The sequence below is a fragment of the Theropithecus gelada genome, chromosome 14, assembly GCF_003255815.1.
Source record: "Theropithecus gelada isolate Dixy chromosome 14, Tgel_1.0, whole genome shotgun sequence".
NCBI classification, from domain to species: Eukaryota; Metazoa; Chordata; class Mammalia; order Primates; family Cercopithecidae; genus Theropithecus; species Theropithecus gelada.
This window is the reverse complement of record NC_037682.1, coordinates 47323311-47344755: the sequence shown is the minus strand read 5'-3', so window position 1 is coordinate 47344755 and position 21445 is coordinate 47323311. Positions and strand designations below refer to the sequence as shown.

The 21445-nt window shown below is 39.9% G+C and overlaps 1 protein-coding gene across 1 annotated transcript; it reads left to right on the top strand.

Moving 5' to 3' along the window:
• Positions 1-5585: 5585 nt before the first annotated feature.
• On the top strand, positions 5586-11774 carry LOC112606710 (mas-related G-protein coupled receptor member X3). The gene is made up of 2 exons (XM_025357511.1): positions 5586-5732; positions 10475-11774. Exon 2 carries the CDS (start codon positions 10500-10502, stop codon positions 11466-11468), a length of 969 nt encoding a protein of 322 aa, XP_025213296.1. The 5' UTR covers positions 5586-5732; positions 10475-10499; the 3' UTR covers positions 11469-11774.
• The last annotated feature ends 9671 nt before the right edge of the window (positions 11775-21445 follow it).

Below are 21445 nucleotides of genomic sequence, written 5' to 3'. Positions count from 1 at the left end.
CAAGAAAAGATCTCTGAATTGCCAAAAAAAAGAAAAAAAAGAAAAAAAAAAGTGAATTCAGAAGGTGGATTATTAAACTACTCAAGGAGGCACCAGAGACAGGTGGATACCAACTCAAATAAATTTTTTAAATATTACAGAATATGGACAAAAAAATCCTCAGAGAAATAGACAGCATGAATTTAGAAAATTACAACTTCTGAAAATGAAGGACACAGTTAGAGAAATGCAAAATACACTGGAAAAATCTCAATAATAGAATCAAACAAGTAGAAGAAAGAAATTCACAGCTGGGAAGCAAGGCTTTCAAATTAACCCAGTATGATAAAGGCAATTAAAAAAGAATTTAAAAAAATAAACAAAGTCTCCAAGAAATTTTGGATTATGTTAAACGACCAAATTTGAGAATAATTGGAGTTCCAGATATGTTAAATGACCAAATATAAGAAAAATCGGTGTTCCTGAGAAAGAAGAAAAATCTCAAAGTTTGGAAAACGTATTTGAGGGAATGATCAAGGAAAAGTTCACCGGGCTTGCTAGAGATCTAGATACCCAAATATGAGAAACTCAAAGAACACCCGCGAAATTCATCAAAAAAGATCATCACCTAGGCATATACTCATCAGGTTATCAAAAGTCATGATGAAGGAAAAAACCTTAAGAGCTGTGAGGCAAAAGCATCAGGTAACCTATAAAGGAAAAGGTATCAGATTAACAACAGATTTCTCAGCAGAAACCCTACAAACTAGAAGGGATTGAGGCCCTATCTTTAACTTCCTTAAACAAAACAATTACCAGGCAGGAATATTGTGTCCGATGAAACTAGGCTTCATAAACGAAGGGAAGATAGAGTCTTTTTCAGACAAACAAATGCTGAGAGATTTTGCCACTACCAAGCCAGCACTATAAGAACTGCTGAGAGGAGCTCTAAATCTTGAAATAAAACCTTGAAATGCACCAAAATAGAACCTTCTTAGACATTAAATCTCACAGGACCTATAAAACGATAACAGAATTAAAAAATAAGGTATTTAGGCAACAACTAGCATGATGAATAGAATAGCACCTCACATCTCAATACTAACACTGAATATAAATGGCCTAAATGCTCCACTTAAAAGATACAGGATGGCAGAATGGATAAGAATTCATCAACCAACTATCTGCTCTCTTCAGAAAACTTACCTAACACATAAGACTTACAGAAACCTATAGTAAAGGAGCGGAAAAGGATAGTCCATTCAAATGGACACTGGAAGTGAGCAGGATGAGCTATTTTTGCATCAGACAAAATGGACTTTAATGCAACAACAGAGAGAAAAAACAAAGAGAGATATTATATAACAATAAAAAGTCTAGTCCAACAGGAAAATATCACAATCCTAAATATATATGCACCTAACACTGGAGCTCACAAGTTTATAAAACAGTTACCAGTAGGCTTAAGAAATGAGATAGGTGGCAACACAATAATAGTGTGCAACCTCAATAGTACTCCACTGACAGCACTAGACAGGCCATCAATTCAGAAAGTCAACAAAGAAACCATGGATTTAAACTATACCCTAGAACAAATGGACTTAACGATATTCACAGAAGGTTCTACCCAACATTTGCAGAATATACATTCTATTCATCAGCACATGGAGCATTCTCCAAGATAGACCATACTATAGGCCACAAAACAAGTCTCAATAAATTTAAGAAAATTGAAATTATATCAAGTAGTCTCTCAGAGCAGAGTGGAATAAAATTGGAAATCAAATCCAAAAGGAACCTTCAAAACCATGCAAATACATGGAAATTAAAGAACCTGCTCCTGAATTATTATTGGGTCAACAATGAAATCAAGATGGAAATTTAAAAATTCTATAAACTGAACGATAATAGTGACACAACCTATCAAAACCTCTGGAATACGGCAAAAGTGGTGCTAAGAGGAAAGTTCATAGCATTAAATGCATACATCAAAATGTCTGAAAGGGCACAAATAGACAATCTAAGGTCACATCTCAAGGAACTAGAGAAGCAAGAACAAACTAAACCCAAACCCAGCAAAAGAAAATAAAAATAAAAATAAAAACCATCAGAGCAGAACTAAATGAAACTGAAACACACAAACAAAACAAAAGAAAAATGAAACAAAAGGCTGGTTCTTTGAAAACATAAACAAAATTGATACATCATTAGCGAGGTTAACCAAGAAAAGAACAGAGAAGATTCAAATAAGCTCAATTAGAAATGAAACAAGAAATATTACAACCAATACTACAGAAATACAAAAGATCTTTCAAGGCTACTGCGATCAACTTTACATGCACAAACCAGAAAACCGGGAGGTTATGCATAAATTCCTGGAAATATGCAAACCTCCTAGATTAAACCAGGAAGAAACAGAAAATCTGAACAGCCAATAAAATGCAGTGAGATTGAAATAAAAACATTTTTTAAATTGTCAACAAAAAGTACAGGATCAGATGTATTCACAGCTGAATTCTATCAGATATTCAAAGAAGAATTGGTGTCAATCCTACTGAAGCTATTCCAAAATATAGAGAAAGAGGGAATCCTGCCTGAAGCATTATATGAAGCCAATGTCACCTTAATACCAAAACTAGGGAAGGACATATAAAAAAGAAAACTACAGACCAGTACCCTTGATGAATATACCTGCAGAAATCCCCAACAAAATACTAGCTAACCCAATCCAATAGCATATCAAGAAGATAATTCACCATTGTCAAGTGCATACCAGGGATGCAGGATAGGTTAGCATACACCAGTCAATAAATGTGATACATCACATAAACAGAATTAAAAACAAAAATCACATGATCATCTCAATAGATGCTGAAAAAGCACTGGACAAAATCTAGCATTTCTTTATGATTTAAAACCTTCAGCAAAATCGACATAGAAGGTACATACCTTAATGTAATAAAAGCCATCTATGACAAACCCACAGCAAACATTATACTGAATGGGGAAAAGTTGAAAACATTGTCCTGTTGAAAACATTGTCCCTGAGAACTGGAACAAGACAAGGATGTCACTTTCATCACTTCTATTCAACATAGTAGTGGAAGTTTTAGCCAGAGTAATCAGACAAGAGAAAGAAATCAAGGGCACCCAAATCAAAGAGGAAGTCAAACTGTCCCTGTTCACTGATGATATGATTGTATACCTAGAAAACCCTAAAGACTCATCCAGAAAGCTCCTAGAATTGATACCTAAATTCAGTGAAGTTTCAGGATACAAATTCAATGTACACAAATCAGTAGCACTGCTATACACCAACAGTGACCAAACTGAGAATCAAATCAAGAACTCAAACACTTTTACAATATGACCAAGTTGGGAACCAAATCAAGAACTCAAACACTTTTACAATAGCTGTAAAAAAATACTTAAGAATATTCTTACCCAAAGAGGTGAAAGACCTCTACAAGGAAAACTGCAAAACACTGCTGACATCATAGATGACACAAACAAATGGAAACACATCCCATGCTCATGGATCTACAGTAGAATCAATATTGTGAAAATGACCATACTGTCAAAAGCAATCTACAAGTTCAATGCAATTCCCACCAAAATATCATCATCATTCTTCACACAACTAGAAAACAATTTCTAAAATTCATATGGAACAACAATAAAAAAACAAAAACAAAACAAACAACAACAACAACAACAAAAACTGCATAGCCAAAGCAAGACTTAGCAAAAAGGACAAATCTGGAGGCATCACATTAGTCATCTTCAAACTATACTGCAAGGCTATAGTCACCAAAACAGCATGGCACTGGCATAAAACTAGGCACAATTAGACCAGTGGAAAAGAAGAGAGGATCCAGAAATAAAGCCAAATACTTACAGCCAACTGATTTTTGACAAAAGCAAACAAAAACATGAAGTGGGGAAAGGACACCCTGGTTAACAAATGGTGCTGAGATAATTGGCAAGCCACAGGTAGAAGAATGAAACTGGATCCCCATCTCTCATTTTATATAAAAATTGACACAAGATGGATCAAAGACTTAAATATAAGACCTAAAACCATAAAAATTCTGGAAGATAACATCAGAAAAATGCTTCTAGACATTTGCTTAGGCAAAGACTTCATGGCCAAGAACCCAAAAGTAAATGCAACGAAAGCAAAAATAAATAGATGGGACTTAATTAAACTACAAAGCTTTTGCACAGCAAAAGCGATCATCAGCAGAGCAAACAGACAACCCACAGAGTGAGAGAAAATCTTCACAAACTATGCATCTGACAAAGGACTAACATCCAGAATCTACAAGGAACTCAAACAAATCAGCAAGAAGAAAGCAAACAATTCCATGAGAAAGTGGGCTAAGGACATGAATAGACAGTTCTCAAAAGAAGATATATAAATTGTCAATAAAGAGGAAATAATGCTTAACATCACTAATGATCAGGGAAATGTAAATCAAAACCATAATGTGATACCACCTTACTTCTGCAAGAATGGTCATAACTTAAAAATCTAAAAATAATAGATGTTGGCGGGTATGTGGTGATAATGGAACACTTTTACACTGCTGGTGGGAATGTAAACTAGCACAACCACTATGGAAACCAGTGTGGAAATTTAGTAAAGAACTAAAAGTAGATCGACCATGTGATCCAGCAATCCCATTAAATATGTATAAATATGTATATTTATATACCATGGAATACTACTCAGCCATAAAAAGGAATAAAATAATGGTATTCACAGCAATCTAGATAGAATTGGAGACCCTTATTCTAAGTGGGGTAACTCAGGAATGGAAAACCAAACATCATATGTTCTCACTTACAAGTGGGGGCTAAGCTGTGAGGACGAAAAGGCATAGAATAATATAATGAACTTTGGGGACTTGTCAGGGAAGGATGGAAGAGGGGTAAGGGATAAAGACTACCCATTAGGTATAGTGTACACTGCTTAGGTGATGGGTGCACCAAAATCTCAGAAATTACCACTAAAGAACTTACCCATGTAAGCAAACACCACCTGTTACCCCAAAACCCATTGAAATAAAACTAATAATAATAAATGATTTAATTTCACCAAACTTAAAAAGTTCACTGTTCAGAGTTGATAATAATAAAATAAGTAAGAATGAAAAGTGTAGCAAGTGGTAGCCTCTGGACAATGGGACTCTAGATTTTCACCTTGCATACACTTTTCTAGCATTTGGAAAGAAAGTATACACATGAATATATCACCACTATAATAAAGAAAACATCAAAAAATGGTGTCAGGCCATTGTCAGCCTAGAATGACCCTATGATCTGCTTTTTCATTTGGATATAAAACCTCATAATGGTAGTTCACATTGCTTAATGTGATACCTAGGCCCATAATTGATTTTTAAAATCAAGACAGCAATTACTTACAGGAAATTGAACAAGATGGGATCTGATGGGAGAGGCTGATATGTATTGGATATGGGACAGAGGCCAAGAATCATCTCAGTTAGGATTTGTGCCTCAAATACCTCTGGCCTCTGATTTGTCCATAGTCCTCATACAGGAAATAACAAGTCTGTCCAGCATCTTCATAAGCCTGTATTGCTAACCAGCTTTCATTTCAGCTCCTGTAGGCATCTCCTGAATTAAGCAACACAGAAAAGTCCTCTGAAGTTACTGAATCCCAGAAAGGCTCTCTACCTTTAGCACAAGAGGAGTCTTCACCTCTGGACAAAGAAGGGACAATAAGGGTAAGTACCAAGAACTGTCTTCTTCCATAGTCACTTATGGTTTTTGCTATAAGATCATGTCCCTGTGCTTCCACCTTGGTGCTATATGCAGGAGGTCATGAGCTTGTTTCAGGAGAAGACAGGAGACATGAAGCTTCCTTTTGGAAACTGAGTGCTGCCAGCCCAAATTGTGTGAGTTCCAAATGGGGTCCCCCTTCTGATTTATCCCCATATCACCTCCTTCATTCCAATCATTCAATCTGCTCTCCTGGCGAGAATGCTGCCTCTTACATTCTTTTAACAAGCAAGGGGACATGCAGGCACTTCTTCCCAGAGTTGAACTGTTATAGAGCCAGTTTTGTTGTTTTACTTACCTTTCAAATTTATTCTTCTTTGCCTATCTGGAAAGATCTAAGGAAGATATAGATGGTCCAACAATTAAGGAGTGTTTCATGAGGAAAGTATTTACAAAGATGCACAGGGTTAAGGGAAAGAGACAATGCATGGGTCAGCACCCTAAGCAGCAATACATAGGGGAGCACTACTTCCTCACTTAGGCTGAAAGGGACAGGGAAGGAGCAGTTACCATTGTCGCCATAGCCATAGCTGTAGCCATAAGGGTGGGAGAGCAGGAGCAGGCAAGTAGAGAAGCCCTGCATGGCTAACACACAGCTACACAGACTGATATAGTTTGGATCTATGTTCCCACCAAAATCTGATGTTGACTGTAATTCCCAATGTTGGAGGGAGGGCCTGGTGGGAGATGTTTATTAGATCATGGAGATGGTTTTGCATGAATGGTTTAACACCATCCCCTTTTGGTATTGTTGTTGTAATACTGATGAGTTCTCATGAAATCTAGATGCTTAAAAGCGTGTAGCAACTCCTCCCTCTCTCTCTTGCTCCTACTCTCAGTATGCGAGATGCCTCGCTCCCCCTTTGCCTTTCACCATGATTGGAAGCTTCCTGAGGCCTCCCCTGAAGCAGAAGCTGCTATGCTTCTTGTACAGTCTGTAGAGCTATGAGCCAGTTAAATCCATTTTCTTCACAAATTTCCCAGTCTCAGGTATTTCTTTTTAGCAATGCAATAAGGAACTAATACACAGTCAGAGAGCCAGGAGATGGAAATCCCAAGGTGCTCTCCTGCTGTCTTCCAGTCTCCTGTCGGTGTCTCCCAGTGTCTCAATTCCACCAGAAACCAGAAATAATAAGAATCCACTGATGTGGTACATAGAAGCCACTCTCTTGGGATGTCAAACAGGATAAAGAAGAATGGAAAGCAAATCCTCATGGCAAATGAGACTATCCCTCTTACCTTCTTGTGTCCTCCTAATTCCTGGGGCTTTCTTTATTTGATTGATTCCTGTCTCATTTCAGCTCTATCAGACTACTTTAATGTTTGACATGTCTTTCTCTACTGTCACTTTTATGCAGAAATGTTTGCATTTGTCAAAAATGCATAGAAAATAAAATGTAATTTTAAAAAGAGAACATATTTATTTTGTTTAGAATATAAATTTGGCTGTTCTAATAAAGACACGAAGTAGAAATATATTAAACAAGAAAGTATAGTTGAGCCTCTGGGTCACTAAGTTCTGAATCTACAGATTCAACAAACCACAGGAGGAAACTTTTCCAAAAATAAAGGTGTGGGCGGAATTGTGTATGTACTGAACAGGTACAAACTTGTTTTTCCTTGTCATTATTTCCGAAAAACTACAATGTAACAAGAATTTACATAGCATTTGCACTTTGTCAGTTATTCTAAGTATTTTTAAATGATTTAATGTATCTGGGAGAAAGTGCATAGAGTATATACAAATACCACATATAAGGAAATTGAGCATCTGCAGATTTTTGTTTGTGCTGGGGTTCTGGAAACAATCCCCCATGAATACTGAATACACAAAAGTGACACTCTTTGAGATCTGAGCTAGAAGCTCCAACACATCATACACCAGAATTCCAAAAATTGCTGCTTCCAGTTCCTAGAGAGTTGCCCTCATCCTTGTGATCCTACCTGGTTCCCAGCAACATCAGCATTCCAGTCTTATGGAAAAGGATGAGGCTTTGCTCCTTCTATTAATCCCATGAGCTGGACTTGGTTCTATCACTTTTGTGATTCTTCCACTTAACAGCACCTGGTCATGCAATGTCATCCAGCACCAAGGAAAACTGGAATGTGGGTCCTTGTGCTGCTTGTGCATTCTCAGAATTGTTACATGACCACAGAGGAAAATGAATGTTGGGGCAACCTAGCAGTCTCTTCAGTCCCTGACTGTCTCTGATTCTGTGCTCATATCAATATTTTTCAGGAACTCCTCAGAAATAATAAATGATGGGGCAGAGAACAGAACTGGTCTCATGCAGGGCTCCAGGGACCAGGGGCTGGTATTGGACCTGCTCTTCATGTTGTGAACTCAGGAAAACCCTTTAATTCTCTAGGTCTTGGCTTCATCTCATGTTATATGAGGAATAATACCATAGATGGTCTTTAAGGAACACATGCTAAATGTTGGTGATACCACAGTGAAAAAGACAGGCATGACTTACTCCTTATCGAGCTTTGGGTTTCATGAGGAAGACAAACATATCGTACCATAACTATAGATAGACAAACAGCTTAGTGCCCTGAGTGTGGGTAACAGAGGTTCTCCTTTTCCTCCCATTTCCTTTCTCAGCCAATCAGAGCTGTGGCATCTTGTCTCTCTAAGAGAGCTCATGATGGATGCACTCACTCCTGATGCTCATGTGTACTCCCAGAGGAGGCTGCGTCTTCTTTCCACCTGGAGAGCTCCTGCCCATGTGCATTCTCAGGATTCCAGAACAAATGTGGCCTCTGATAGGCAAAGAAAAAAAAAAAAACTGAATTTGTTCCTAAATGGTGTTCACTGACCTCTATTTTGTTCCCTATTTCATTTGCTTCTCATTCTCTACCTGGAGTTTGTTTAGGTTAGTTTTTTTTTTTCAGACCACAATTTTGACTGCTAACTTGGTTTTAACTTGAGAATCACTCCTCCACTTTACCCCGTCTAACATGTATAATTGACACATAGTGATGCTGGGTCCAAAGGGCTGGTAAAAAACTGGATCGTAGCCGGGCACGGTGACTCAGGCCTGTAATCCCAGCACTTTGGGAGGCCAAGAAGGGCAGATCACGAGGTCAGGAGATCGAGACCATCCTGGCTAACACAGTGAAACCCCATCTCCACTAAAAATACAAAAAATTAGCTGGGCGTGGTGGCGGCTGCCTCTAGTCCCAGCTACTCGGGAGGGTGAGGCAGGAGAATGACTGAACCCAGGAGGCGGAGCTTGCAGTGAGCCGAGATCGCGCTACTGCGCTCCAGCCTGGACTACAGAGCCAGACTCCGTCTCAAAAAAAAAAAAAAAAAAAAAAAAAAACCTGGATCGTGAGTCAGCCCTGCTGGGCTCACATTCATACTACATAATATATAACTCCCAGGACAAATAATTCCCTCTCTTTGTACTCTAATTGCATTATCTGCAGTAGAGGAATAATGCTAATTTTTACCTCTTAGGCTCTTCAGATGATTAAAAGAAGCAATACCTAATAAACTGTCAATCAGCTGCTGTTATTCTCCCAGATTAGACCGAATCCTCATTCTCCAGTTGAAATTTGCATCAATATGTCTCTTTACAACCCAAGCCCTACACTCCTCCTATTTCCACTCATGGACTCCTCTCATATAAATGTTTGCATCAACAAAGAAAAGCTACCAAAGATCTCCCGAAGGAGAGAATGAAATAGGTTTACATTGTGCATACCCAGTAGAACACTTAGTAGTGCCTCATAGGTATTCCCACACTTCAATTACCTGCTTCAGTGGCACTCAGACCTCACCCTCACTTACTCTTTCCTCTGCTCTATTGCTGAGCAGTTCAGCTCAGACACACACCCTACCAAAAACATTGTGTACAAAATGCTTCTAGGTGTTCAGCAAAGCCACATCAGTGGTCAATTTCAGGTTCTGGGCACTCATCAATAATTCTTCTCAATACAGATAGAGCTGTCCAAAAACAGAATTCTGATAAATGAAATTTTCTTCATCTAATTATACGTGTGTGTTTTAATGCCTTACATTGTGCTTTCACTTTTATATTCCATTTCATCCAAATCTACCATTACCATTAGCTGCCCATGCATGCATCCCTTCATTGAACGAATGTTTATGAAGAGCACAGTGTGCTGGTCATGGAATAGGCACTGGGAGTAAAAAATGTAAAATGTGGTCCTGTCTGCAATGACTGACACACTGAGTTATTTCTCAGCCACCAGGCCCAGCCATTTTCACACTTATCATAGCGAAGGCCACATTTTCCTCTGATTCATAATGCATGTTCTTCTTTCCTGACCATGGATGAGCAGTACTGGTCATGAGGGTGTCACAACCACCTCTCTGTGTATCTGAATTCCTCCACCTGAGAGAAAATGTCAGGCCCAGGATACAGTAATGATCGGGTCCACAGCCCTGGCCGGATGAGTTGGGGGTGTTTTGATCCTAATGTTATTCCCATGTCAGTACAGAAATTGTGTGGCAGTAGAGAGAGGTCAGGCTTCAGAGTCAGCAAGAACTGGATTTCAAACTGGATTTGAGGACCCCCACCTTTTGATAAGTGACTTATTCTCTGCGAGTCTCTGATCTCTCCTCTTTAAATGAGGACAGGAAAAATACCACATGGCAGGGTGGTGGGGAGAATCAGAGATCATACAGCTGGTGATCACATCTGGTTTGTGTTCCCAGGGGCACCAGACTAGGGTTTCTGAGCATGGATCCAACCATCCCAGCCCTGGGTACATCACAGACACCAATCAATGGACGCGAGGAGACTCCTTGCTACAAGCAGACCCTGAGCCTCACGGTGCTGACGTGCATCATTTCCCTCGTGGGGCTGACAGGAAACGCGGTTGTGCTCTGGCTCCTGGGCTTCCGCATGCCCAGGAACGCTGTCTCCATCTACATCCTCAACCTGGCTGCGGCCGACTTCCTCTTCCTCAGCGGCCACATTGTGCGTTCGCCGTTACGCCTCATCAGTATCCGCCATCCCGTCTCCAAAATCCTCAATCCTGTGATGACCTTTCCCTACTTTATAGGCCTGAGCATGCTGAGCGCCATCAGCACCGAGCGCTGCCTGTGCGTCCTGTGGCCCATGTGGTACCGCTGCCGCCGCCCCAGACACCTGTCAGTGGTCGTGTGTGTCCTGCTCTGGGTCCTGTCCCTGCTGCGGAGCATCCTAGAGTGGATGTTCTGTGACTTCCTGTTTAGTGGTGCTGATTCTGTTTGGTGTGAAACATCAGATTTCATTACCATTGCGTGGCTGATTTTTTTATGTGTGGTTCTCTGTGGGTCCAGCCTGGTCCTGCTGGTCAGGATTCTCTGTGGATCCCGGAAGATGCCGTTGACCAGGCTGTACGTGACCATCCTGCTCACAGTGCTGGTCTTCCTCCTCTGTGGCCTGCCCTTTGGCATTCAGTGGGCCCTGTTTTCCAGGATCCACCTGGATTGGAAAGTCTTATTTTGTCATGTTCATCTAATTTCTGTTTTCCTGTCCTCTCTAAACAGTAGTGCCAACCCCATCATTTACTTCTTCGTGGGCTCCTTTAGGCAGCGTCAAAATAGGCAGAACCTGAAGCTGGTTCTCCAGAGGGCTCTGCAGGACACGCCTGAGGTGGATGAAGGTGGAGGGCGGCTTCCTGAGGAAACCCTGGAGCTGTCGGGAAACAGATCGGAGCAGTGAGGAAGAGCCTCTGCCCTCGATGAGACTTGGAGAGCAAGGCTGCCCTGCCACTCTTGACAATTATATGCGTTTTTCTTAGCCTTCTACCTCAGAAATGTTTCAGCGGTTCCTTAAGATCTTCGAATAGATGTTTATCTAACCTGACAGTTGCAGTTTGCACCCATGGAAAGCATTAGTCTGACAGTACAATGTTTAGAGTCTCCTTGATGTTACCAACACATTTTCCCTGTTATCTTACACCAAATCTTTCTTACTGAATACTTTTCCTGAAATTTTCATTGTAATAAAAGGAGTTCCTGTCCACAATCCTAAAACTCTTCTTTACGCTTCTTTTCTACCTGATAGTATCAAAAAAGAGGATTCTTTATTAATCTCTCAGATTATGTTCCCCTGAAAATCATGTTCCCTTCGATGACTGGAGGCATTACTGCAGTTAGAAGCTTGATTCTGAATAAGTGAGTTCTGCTACCTCTAAATTCCATTGAATTCTCAGATATAAAGCAAAATAATGTACTTAGAGACAGACTCTCTCTTCATAAAAACACTCCCACAAATTGGTTTTATGAAAAGTCGTCTCCTGTCATTTGTCCACAGCATGGCGGACATGTTGGCCTTGGTTTCTAGTAAAAACAACTGTGGCCCCTTCCCCTTGAGAACTGGCAAGTTCTTATTTAGCTCTTCCTGGACTAGTGGACCCGTGAGGAGCCTATAAATATGTCCGACCAGTTTCATTTTGGCCACTGGAAACCTCAATATTGATTTTAAAGTGGAAATTACCTTGAAAACCATTTATTATTCACTTACAGATTCTTTCAGTTGTAGGAGAATTCTTCATACTTCCAGGTTTTGTATAAATTGTTCTGACTGTAACTTTCAGTTAGTTTTATGGCTGTTTACATGAGAAGCAAAACTGAAAACATCTGACCTTTCCATGCCAATCTCAATTATGGGATCTGGATAATAACTTACAGTTGGTACAGAATTCTGATACATGCTGTGACATAGATGCACCTGGAAACATTGTGCTAAGGAAAATTAGCCAGATGCCAAACAATATTGTAAGTTCAAATTCTATGAGGTATCCAAACTAGGAAATTCTTGAACACAGAAAATAAATTAGGAGGATCCTGGTGCTGGAAGATGGAGAGAATGTGTAGCCATTATTAAATGAGCACAGGATTTCCGTGTGGAATAATGAAAAGTGCTTAAAAGGGACAGTGGTAACGGTTACGACTTATTGTGAATGTACTTACCTACACAGAATTGGACAATTAAAACGGTTAAAGTTATAAAATGTATGTTATGTAAACTTTACCACAATTTAAAACATTTAATTATAAAAACGGGATTAGTACAAAATTCAGGACTATACTCCACCAGTGTTTAACCCTTGCACAGATAACTCAAGCATTCAGAAGAGACCACCAAGAGAAGATGTGACATCACTGTGGGCTGTGTGCTGCTCACAGACAGTGAGGCTGCCCCTCAGATTGACCCTCACTGAGGGGAGCTGACACATGCAATTTGAGTATGCAGGAGGCAGTACAAAGCAGTTATGAAAGTAATAAAGAGGTCTATACTTTTCATTTTTCAAACCATATTTATTGGTGGCTCTTATCACACTGTTCACAATGTTGAACTCAGGTCCCCTGAGTCCAGATCCATTGCTCTTCCAGGCCCAGCATTTTGCTGATGCTGAATCCTATCTGTCCACCCTCGATTTCCAAATGCTGTAGTAGGACGTAGCTGTAGGTGAGGGTTTCCTACAGGCAAGAGGAAGCAGGAAAGCAGTGTTTGCAGCCAGTGCTCTGGGCCAGGAGCTTTGCCGTGATATCTTTGGTTCAGACTGAGGGCTATTGAGAGAGTCCACTCTGGAAGTCTGTGATATCAATTGCACCGTTTCGGCTAAAGATGTCTGTCGTGAGGAATTCTGTAGATAATTTTCACCTGGCAATTGACTCAAATAATGTTGGTTCTTACCTGGGATTCTGCTTATTTTGATGTTAGTGACGTTCTTTTTCTTTTGATAGAAGAAAACTTCAACTCCAGGCTTAGATTCTGTCCCTAAGGCCCATTCTGAACTCATTTGGCCTCACACATTGCTCCACTACAGCACTTAAAACAGTGTACTTCAAATATTTGTCCTCACATCTTTCTCTTCAACCGCAGCCTGGGGTCTTTAAGAGCAGAGAACATGTCTTTGAATTTCTGGTGCAACAGACTAGGTGTGGAATTTAGAAGAGTGTTGGCAACTATTTTTCTCAAGCAGCTTCCACCTGAAAATCTCATGGTCATCCAGAATCTTGCAAAGGCTGGCTCAGTCACCAAGTCTCACTGGAACTCCTACAGGCACCTCCCATTCAACAGAGTGTCCTCTGCAGTTGGTCATTCTGAGAACAGCTGTTCCCTTTCATTGCAGGTCTGCTCACTGCCTCTGGGAAGAAGAATGGAGGGGATGTGGGAGTCTGCTCATGAGCTGCCTTCTTTCCAAGGCCAATGATGTTTCCTCTCGGTTACGTGTCAAGGAAGAGCATGCAGGACATCCAGGAGAGTTCTCTAGAAACTGAGAAATGATATGAAACTCTCACATGGTACTTTTTGGGAGCTAGTGTTCATGAATATTTTTTTTTGAGATGGAGTTTTGTGCATGCATTTGTTTGTTTGTTTATTTATTTATTTATTTATTTATATTGCCCAGGCTGGAGCGCAATGGCATGATCTTGGCTCACTGCAACTTCTACCTTCTGCATTCAAGCGATTCTCCTGCCTCAGCCTCCCAAGTAGCTGGGATTACAGGTGCCTGCCACCATGCCCAGCTACTTTTTTGTATTTTAAGTAGAGACGGGGTTTCACCATCTTGACCAGGATGGTCTCAATCTCTTGACCTCATGATCTGCCTGCCTTGGCCTCCCAAAGTGCTGGGATTACAGGCGTGAGCCACTGTGCCCGGCCCATGACTACTTTTTAGGCATGAATTCAACAAACATTCAAACCTAATTCATCAAGCACTGTGCTAATTCTACATAAAAGCAAATAGGTCTTTCAAATAAGTTTCTCACTAATACATTCTATCTCTATATCCAATCCTTTCCACTTCATGAAGAGAATATATTGATTGATGCTGAGCAAATGCTGAGCCTTTGTGGTCATTCACTTATGCTCTAGTATACCTGGGCTCAAGGGTACTGAGTCATCAGCCTCACAAGAACCAATTGGATCTGTTTCTTGTCCTGGTTTTTCCAGTTAGGCTTGTCAAAATAATTACCTGATTTATCAAAATACAGCACAAATCAATGAAATACGAGTATAAAAGAAGAACTGCGGTTTCCATACAAACTAATGTGAATGCTTAAAGGGACAATAAAAGCAGGTTCCAAAATTATTGTTAGTTTAATAGGTGTGAGTCTGCCAACTCTATCAGATTAAACAAAAATGAATAATATGGAACAATATCCTCAGAGAGAATGCTATGCATCTGATGCTAAGATCTATACTTAAACTAATCCACACTGCAAATCATAGACAATGAATGATATATGTGCTTTCAGCAAGATAGAGTAGAATTCTATTTGCAAACCCCGCACAAAGGAATGTTCTGTAGTCTAGTTCTATTACAGTGAGTGAATTCTAGGTAAAAATGAAATATTCATGTTACAAATGTATCCTTTTTTATTAATACTGATTAACAGACATTTTCAATTAATCTCTCTACTTGCATTTCTGAATATATCATTAAGTGGGCTTTTCATAACAGTATCTCTCACTTATTCTACTGTTTAGTGTATTAATACATACTGAGAATCTCCTATTCTCTAGCTTGCATGCCAGATACTTGGGAGTCAAAGTAAACATACGCACATTCACAGAACTCACAGCCTGTGAAGGAAGGACACTAGTGCAGGAAAGACTGCCTCCCAAAGTGACACATGCTATCCAAGTATTGTGTTTGTGACTCAAGGGTGCTCAGAGGAGAGGCTATCTAAAAATTCCCAGTTATCTTGCTGCCATCCTGAAGAGGAATGCCACCCCCAAGCACCCAGCTGAAGCAGGACAATACGATTCTAGTAAATTAGAGAATGTTCACCAAGTGACTGCTCATGCAAGACAACAATCTTAGCAACGGTTTTATAGTTGATGACATCAAAAGATTAATAGGCTGAATCTTACAACAGCCCTCAGTTGACAGTCCAACATCACACCAGTGCACAATTCCTGAAAAGATTTTTAAGAGACCCTGCAGGTGCTTAGGTCACGGGCACTGCGGAACTATCTACCACCATTACCGTGTGCTCCAGCAGAAGAAGCCCTTACCTCCAGGCAAACCCAAATCAAAGCATCTAGAAATCTTAGGATACGGAAGGATGCAGAATATGCAAGTGCCGAAATGGGAAGAACATGGACATGGTTTCAGGGATTTGGGATTCTCAAGCTGACTGCATGGCCGACATGGGTCACATGCTCATTCCAGGGAAACCAAGCAGATAGTGAGGTTATGGGATTGCCCCAGTCTGAAACTGTGCCGTTTGTGCATTTGTGCTCAGGTATCTCTTTTCAGAATATGTGGGTAAAGTGTGACTTTGCCATAACCATGGACTGAATATAAGTACTGTTATGATCCAGGCCACCTGAGAAATTCATGTCTCTACACTGACTATAAGCATAGTAAGCGTGTGTTCTTCTCACCTATGTGGCAGCGACCTAGAATCCGAAGAGACTGCTGTGGTACTTGTTCTGTATGATGGTGTGGTAACCATTGGGCACCTTTATTGTCAATGTACCAATGCTGACCATAGATATAGATGACATTTGTTTGCTGTTATCTAACAACAACAGCAGAGTATAGAAGAAGAAATCTCAATGCTCATGCACATCCTGTTGGTTCAATTGTTCTGAAACCTTGCAGGATGCAAACGCAAGGAAGGAGAGCAGAGATAGAGCAGATCTCATTCCTAAGTGTGTATGTAGAAGTCAGTGGATCATGGAAGGCTTTGTGTAATAGGTAGAATTTTAACCGATGACTACAATTTACCCAGCATTATTATTAATAATTATACCCTCTCTAAATTTTGCCAGTCACACAAATTTTTGTATTGCACAAGGAGAGATAAATAGGATCTGGACATTTGGAAATAGAAGAAGAGATAATTTATACTGACACTGCTAATAAAAGCATAGAGTTTTTAGGGAATGGTGAATAAATCATACATGAGTTTTATTCCTTGTGTTCCCCCCCTCACATGTATTTGGTCACGGTGGCAAGATCCCTCTTAAATAGAATCACAAGGCTGGAGTGCTCTGAATAATGAGCATTATCTTTTGTGGCCTGGAAGTGATAGCGGTTGGTGTTAATTTTGTGATATTCATAGGAATGAACTCCATAATAATGTAAAGTTCAGAGCAGGCCAGGCAGGTCAGGCCAACAGGACAAGCTACAAAGTCAAAGCTCTGTTGTCCATACCCTCCTTCAGCCCTCCAGAGTCAGAAGACATATTTCCAGCCCTCCAAGGTCAGAAGGCATACATAAAAGATAAGAAAAAGTGTGGGGGTTAGGGGAGAAGACAGAAACAGTAGAATGCAGCCCCTTCTCTGGAGCAGCATTTTTACCTGCAAAACGCCCACACTTAACTCTAAACTTTTGCATAGCCTTGATATGGATGCTAGCTTAAGAGTTGGTAACCAGTTCTCCAAAAAATCCCTATTCAAATTCTGTGTGTCACCTTGCACCTTTTTTGTAATGTAGTATCTACAGTGTCTTGATATTTGGCTCAGTACTCCTGGTTTAACATCCTGATACACATGTGAAAGAATAATACATACCAACCTGAGAAGTTCTAAAGAAGTTGATGAGAATTGTCATTCCCTGTCCAGGTCCTCAGGCTTCCTTACCTTCTTATCAATTCATATACAGTTACTAATGAGTAGAAATGCAGGATTCAGCCTTTAATTGTGTCTGTAAAAGTTTATATATTCATTGAAAGAGAGATTGGAAGCAAATATGATAAAAATTTAATATGTACTCAATTTTGTGGTAGGTGTGTGACTGATTATTATAACATCTTCTAGCCTATGTCCCTGGCTTGCAAACTTCCTTCCAGTATACCCCCATGTCCTCATTCTTGATGTATTAGTCTGTTCTCACACTGCTAATAAAGGCATACCCAAGACTGGATAATTTATAAAGGAAAGAAGTTTAATTGACTCACAGTTCTACATAGGTGGGTAAGCCTCACAATCGTGGCGGAAGGCGAATGGGGAGCAAAGTCACATCTTACATGGTGACAGGCAAGAGAGCATATGGAGGGGAACTCCCCTTTACAAAACCATCAGATCTTGTGAGACTTACTCACTACCATGAGAACAGCATGGGAAAGGCCCACCTCATGATTCAGTTATCTCCCACCAGGTTCCTCCCATGACACGTGGGAATTATGGGAACTACAATTCAAAATGAGATTTGGGTGGGGACACAGCCCAACCATATCACTTGGTGACTTCAATATCTATGGAGGTAGTCCGTACAAGAAAAAGGCCTTTCAGTTGTTTTTTAAGTTTTCATTCTCAATTAATTGTAGACTATGAAGAAGTTACAAAAACAGTACAGAGAGTTTCTGTATGTCTACCACCCAAACTACAGCAATAGTAACATGTAACATAAATGTCTCATCAAAACCAGAAAATTGACATTGGTATCATCTAATTACTACACTTCAGATCTTATCAGATTTCACCAAATATCTACAGTAAAATCTTACCAGATTTTACCAGTGTTTGCATGCACTCATTTGTGAAGTGAGCTATGTCTCTGTGTTTCATTCCATAACATTTTGTCCCATGTATAGATTCATGTAACTAAAACCACATAAACCACATTGAAGACCTAGAAGTGTTTATTCACCACAAAACAACTGCCTTGGGCTCCTCCTACTGTCTTATCTACACTGTTTCTTCCCAAATTCCTTTAATCACTGATCTATTTTCCATCTCTATAATTTTGTCATTTCAAACGTGTTACATAAATGGAGTCATACAGTATCCAATCTTTTGACTTTGGCTTTTTTCATTCAGCACAATGTTTTCAAGATCCACCCAAGTTGTTGCAGGTATCAGTAGCTTTTTGCTGTTTTTTTTTTTTTTTAATACTACCGAGGTACAGATGGACTGTGCTTTGTTTCACTATTCATAAGTGGAAGGACACTGTCATTTTTTTCTAATGTTGCATTTAAAAATAAAGCAACTAGAAACCTATGTGTACAGATTTTTAAGTGAACTTAATTTTCCTCTCCATATGATAAAATCTAGAGCTAGATTTCTGGGTTGTATGAAAATAGGATTTCCCAGCATAGCTCTATCATTTTACTTTCTCACTGGCAATTCCTCCAAATCTCAGCCAACATTTGAGATTTTTTATTTATTGCCCAAAATATTAGTGATGTTCAGCATCTTTCATGCATTTATTTGCCATGCATACATCCCCTTGCTGAAGCATCTGTTCATCTTTTGCCCTGGTTAAATCCAGCTCTCCACTAACTCCAGGCCTGTTCCCATAGAATGGAACGTGGCTGGAGCACAGTAAAGAACCATGCCCCATTGTTTTACTTTATATTTATGTCTTTCAACCCGAAATGTCCATTTATTTCTCCTGAACAATCATCTAGCATTTCCATAATTGCCTCTCACTCTGCAAGCAAAGCTCTTCACACCATCTCTCTCTTGAAACCACTTCCTCATTCTTTTTATCATTCTGAAGTGATGCACTGCTGAGAATTATCCACCTCCCCACACAAGCTACCTGCCCATCTGCCTCTGAGCCCATTGCTCTGCCTTTTCTCTCATCCCAGGAAATGGGCTCTGTGTGCTCCTATTTGAAACCATCCTTTCCATTTGAATGAGTTTCCCCTGCTCCCTCGCCCTGGATCATTTTATAAAATCATTGGCTGTCCCTCCTGCATCTTCCATATTTTCTTCTCTAATGGATCCTTCCATTATAGTTGAAACCCACTATCCTATTCCTGGCTTAAATCACCACCCATGTCCACATTTCCCTTCATCTACAGCCTGATTTCTTTTCTTAACTTTAGAAAAAAATCTCTTCCAAAGAGTTTTCTACACTCGTTATCCTCATCTTCTCAAATATCTATCTCCCTCTTTTAACTAGATCATTAAATTTATTTTCCTTGTTTGAAAATTTATTTTGTCAAAGTAATAAAGTCACAGGTTTCAAAAAAATTTTAATGCACACAGTGAAAATTGACATTCCCGTTCCAGGTCCTCAGGCATACCTGCATATATATATTTGTTTCAACTGTAATGAAAGGATCCAACAGAGAAGGAAACGTTGCAGGTGCAGGAGGGAGATTCAATAATTACATAAAAGAATTCAAGGGGAGGGGGCAGGGAAACTGCATTCAAGTGGAAAACAACTATATATATGTAGTAGTTTTAGTATGACAAAGAATATATATGTATTCTTTTATATATGTATTCTTATATATATTCTTTTACATATATTTATTCCTTGTCATACAAAATATAAATTGGTCTGTATTTTTTAATGTTTATTTTTATTTTAAGTTCAAGGGTACATGTGCAGGATGTATAGGTTTGTTACACATGTAAACATGTGCCATGGTAGTTTGTAGCCCCTATCAGCCCATCACCTAGGTATAAAGCCCGGCATGCATTAGCTATTTTTCCCAATGCTCTCCCTCCCCCGACAACAGCCCAACAGGCCCCAGTGTGTTTTGTTCCACTCCCTGTGTCCATGTGCTCTCATTGTTCAGCTCCTACTTAAAGTCAGAACATGTGGTGTTGGGTTTTCTGTTCCTGCATTAGTTTGCTGAGGATAATGGCTTCCAGCTGTATTCATGTCTCTGAAAATGACATGATCCCATGCTGCAATGAACATATGTGTGTATGTATCTTTGTAACAGAATGACTTATATTTCTTTGGGTATTTATATTTCTTTGGGTATATACCCAGTAATGGGAATGTTGGGTCAAATCTTATTTCTGGTTCTAGATCTTTGAGGAATTACCAGACTGTCTTCCACAATGGTTGAACTAATTTACATTTCCATCAACAGTGTAAAAGCATTTCTTTATTTTTAAAAAAAGAGAAGAAAACACTAAAATAAGTGGTGTCAGTCCATTATGAGACTTAGATAACTCTATGCTATACATTATTATTTTGGTTAAAGACTCACATCACAAGCTTACATTGCTTGACACTGATACCTAAGCTCACAGTTGGCAATTAAGTGCTCTAGAACAACAATTACTAACAAAGCGGTGGACCAGATGAAATGGGATGGGAGAGGCTGATATGTGAGTAAAAATACGACAGAGGCTAAGAAACACCTCAACTAGGGATTATGTCTTAGCTGGCTGTGGTCTCCAATTTGCACCCATTCCCTGTAAAGGAAAACACAGGGCTGTTCAGCATCTTGATAAGCCTGGCTTGGTCACCAACTTTCCCTCCAGCTCCTGAAGGCATCTCTGGAATTACAGGACACAGAAGGGTCCTCTGGAGTCACTAAATCCCAGAAAGGCTCTTCTACTTCAGCACAGGATGGCTGTCTACTTCTGGATAGAAGAAGGAGCAAAGGTAAGGGTATATACCAAGAATTGTCTTCTTTCCAAAGTCAGTTATGGGTTTTTGCTATAAATTCACATTCCTGTGTTTTCATCTTGGGGAGTGTATTAGTCTGTTCTCATACTACTAACAAAGTCTTACCTGAGACTGGGTAATACATAAAGAAAAAGTTTAATGAACTCATAGTTTCACAGGCCTCACAATCATGAAGGAGGAGCAAAGGCACATCTTACATGGCAGCAGGCAAGAGAGCATGTGCAGGAGAACAGCCCTTTATAAAACCATCAGATCTTGTGAGAGTTATTCACTATCATGAGAACAGCACAGGGAAGATCCAACCCATGATTCAATACCTCCCACTGGGTCCCTCCCCTGACATATGGGG

What these genes read in the sequence shown, in the direction of transcription:
- LOC112606710 (XM_025357511.1), top strand. Translation starts at nt 10,500, where the DNA reads ATGGATCCAACCATCCCAGCCCTGGGTACATCACAGACACCAATCAAT.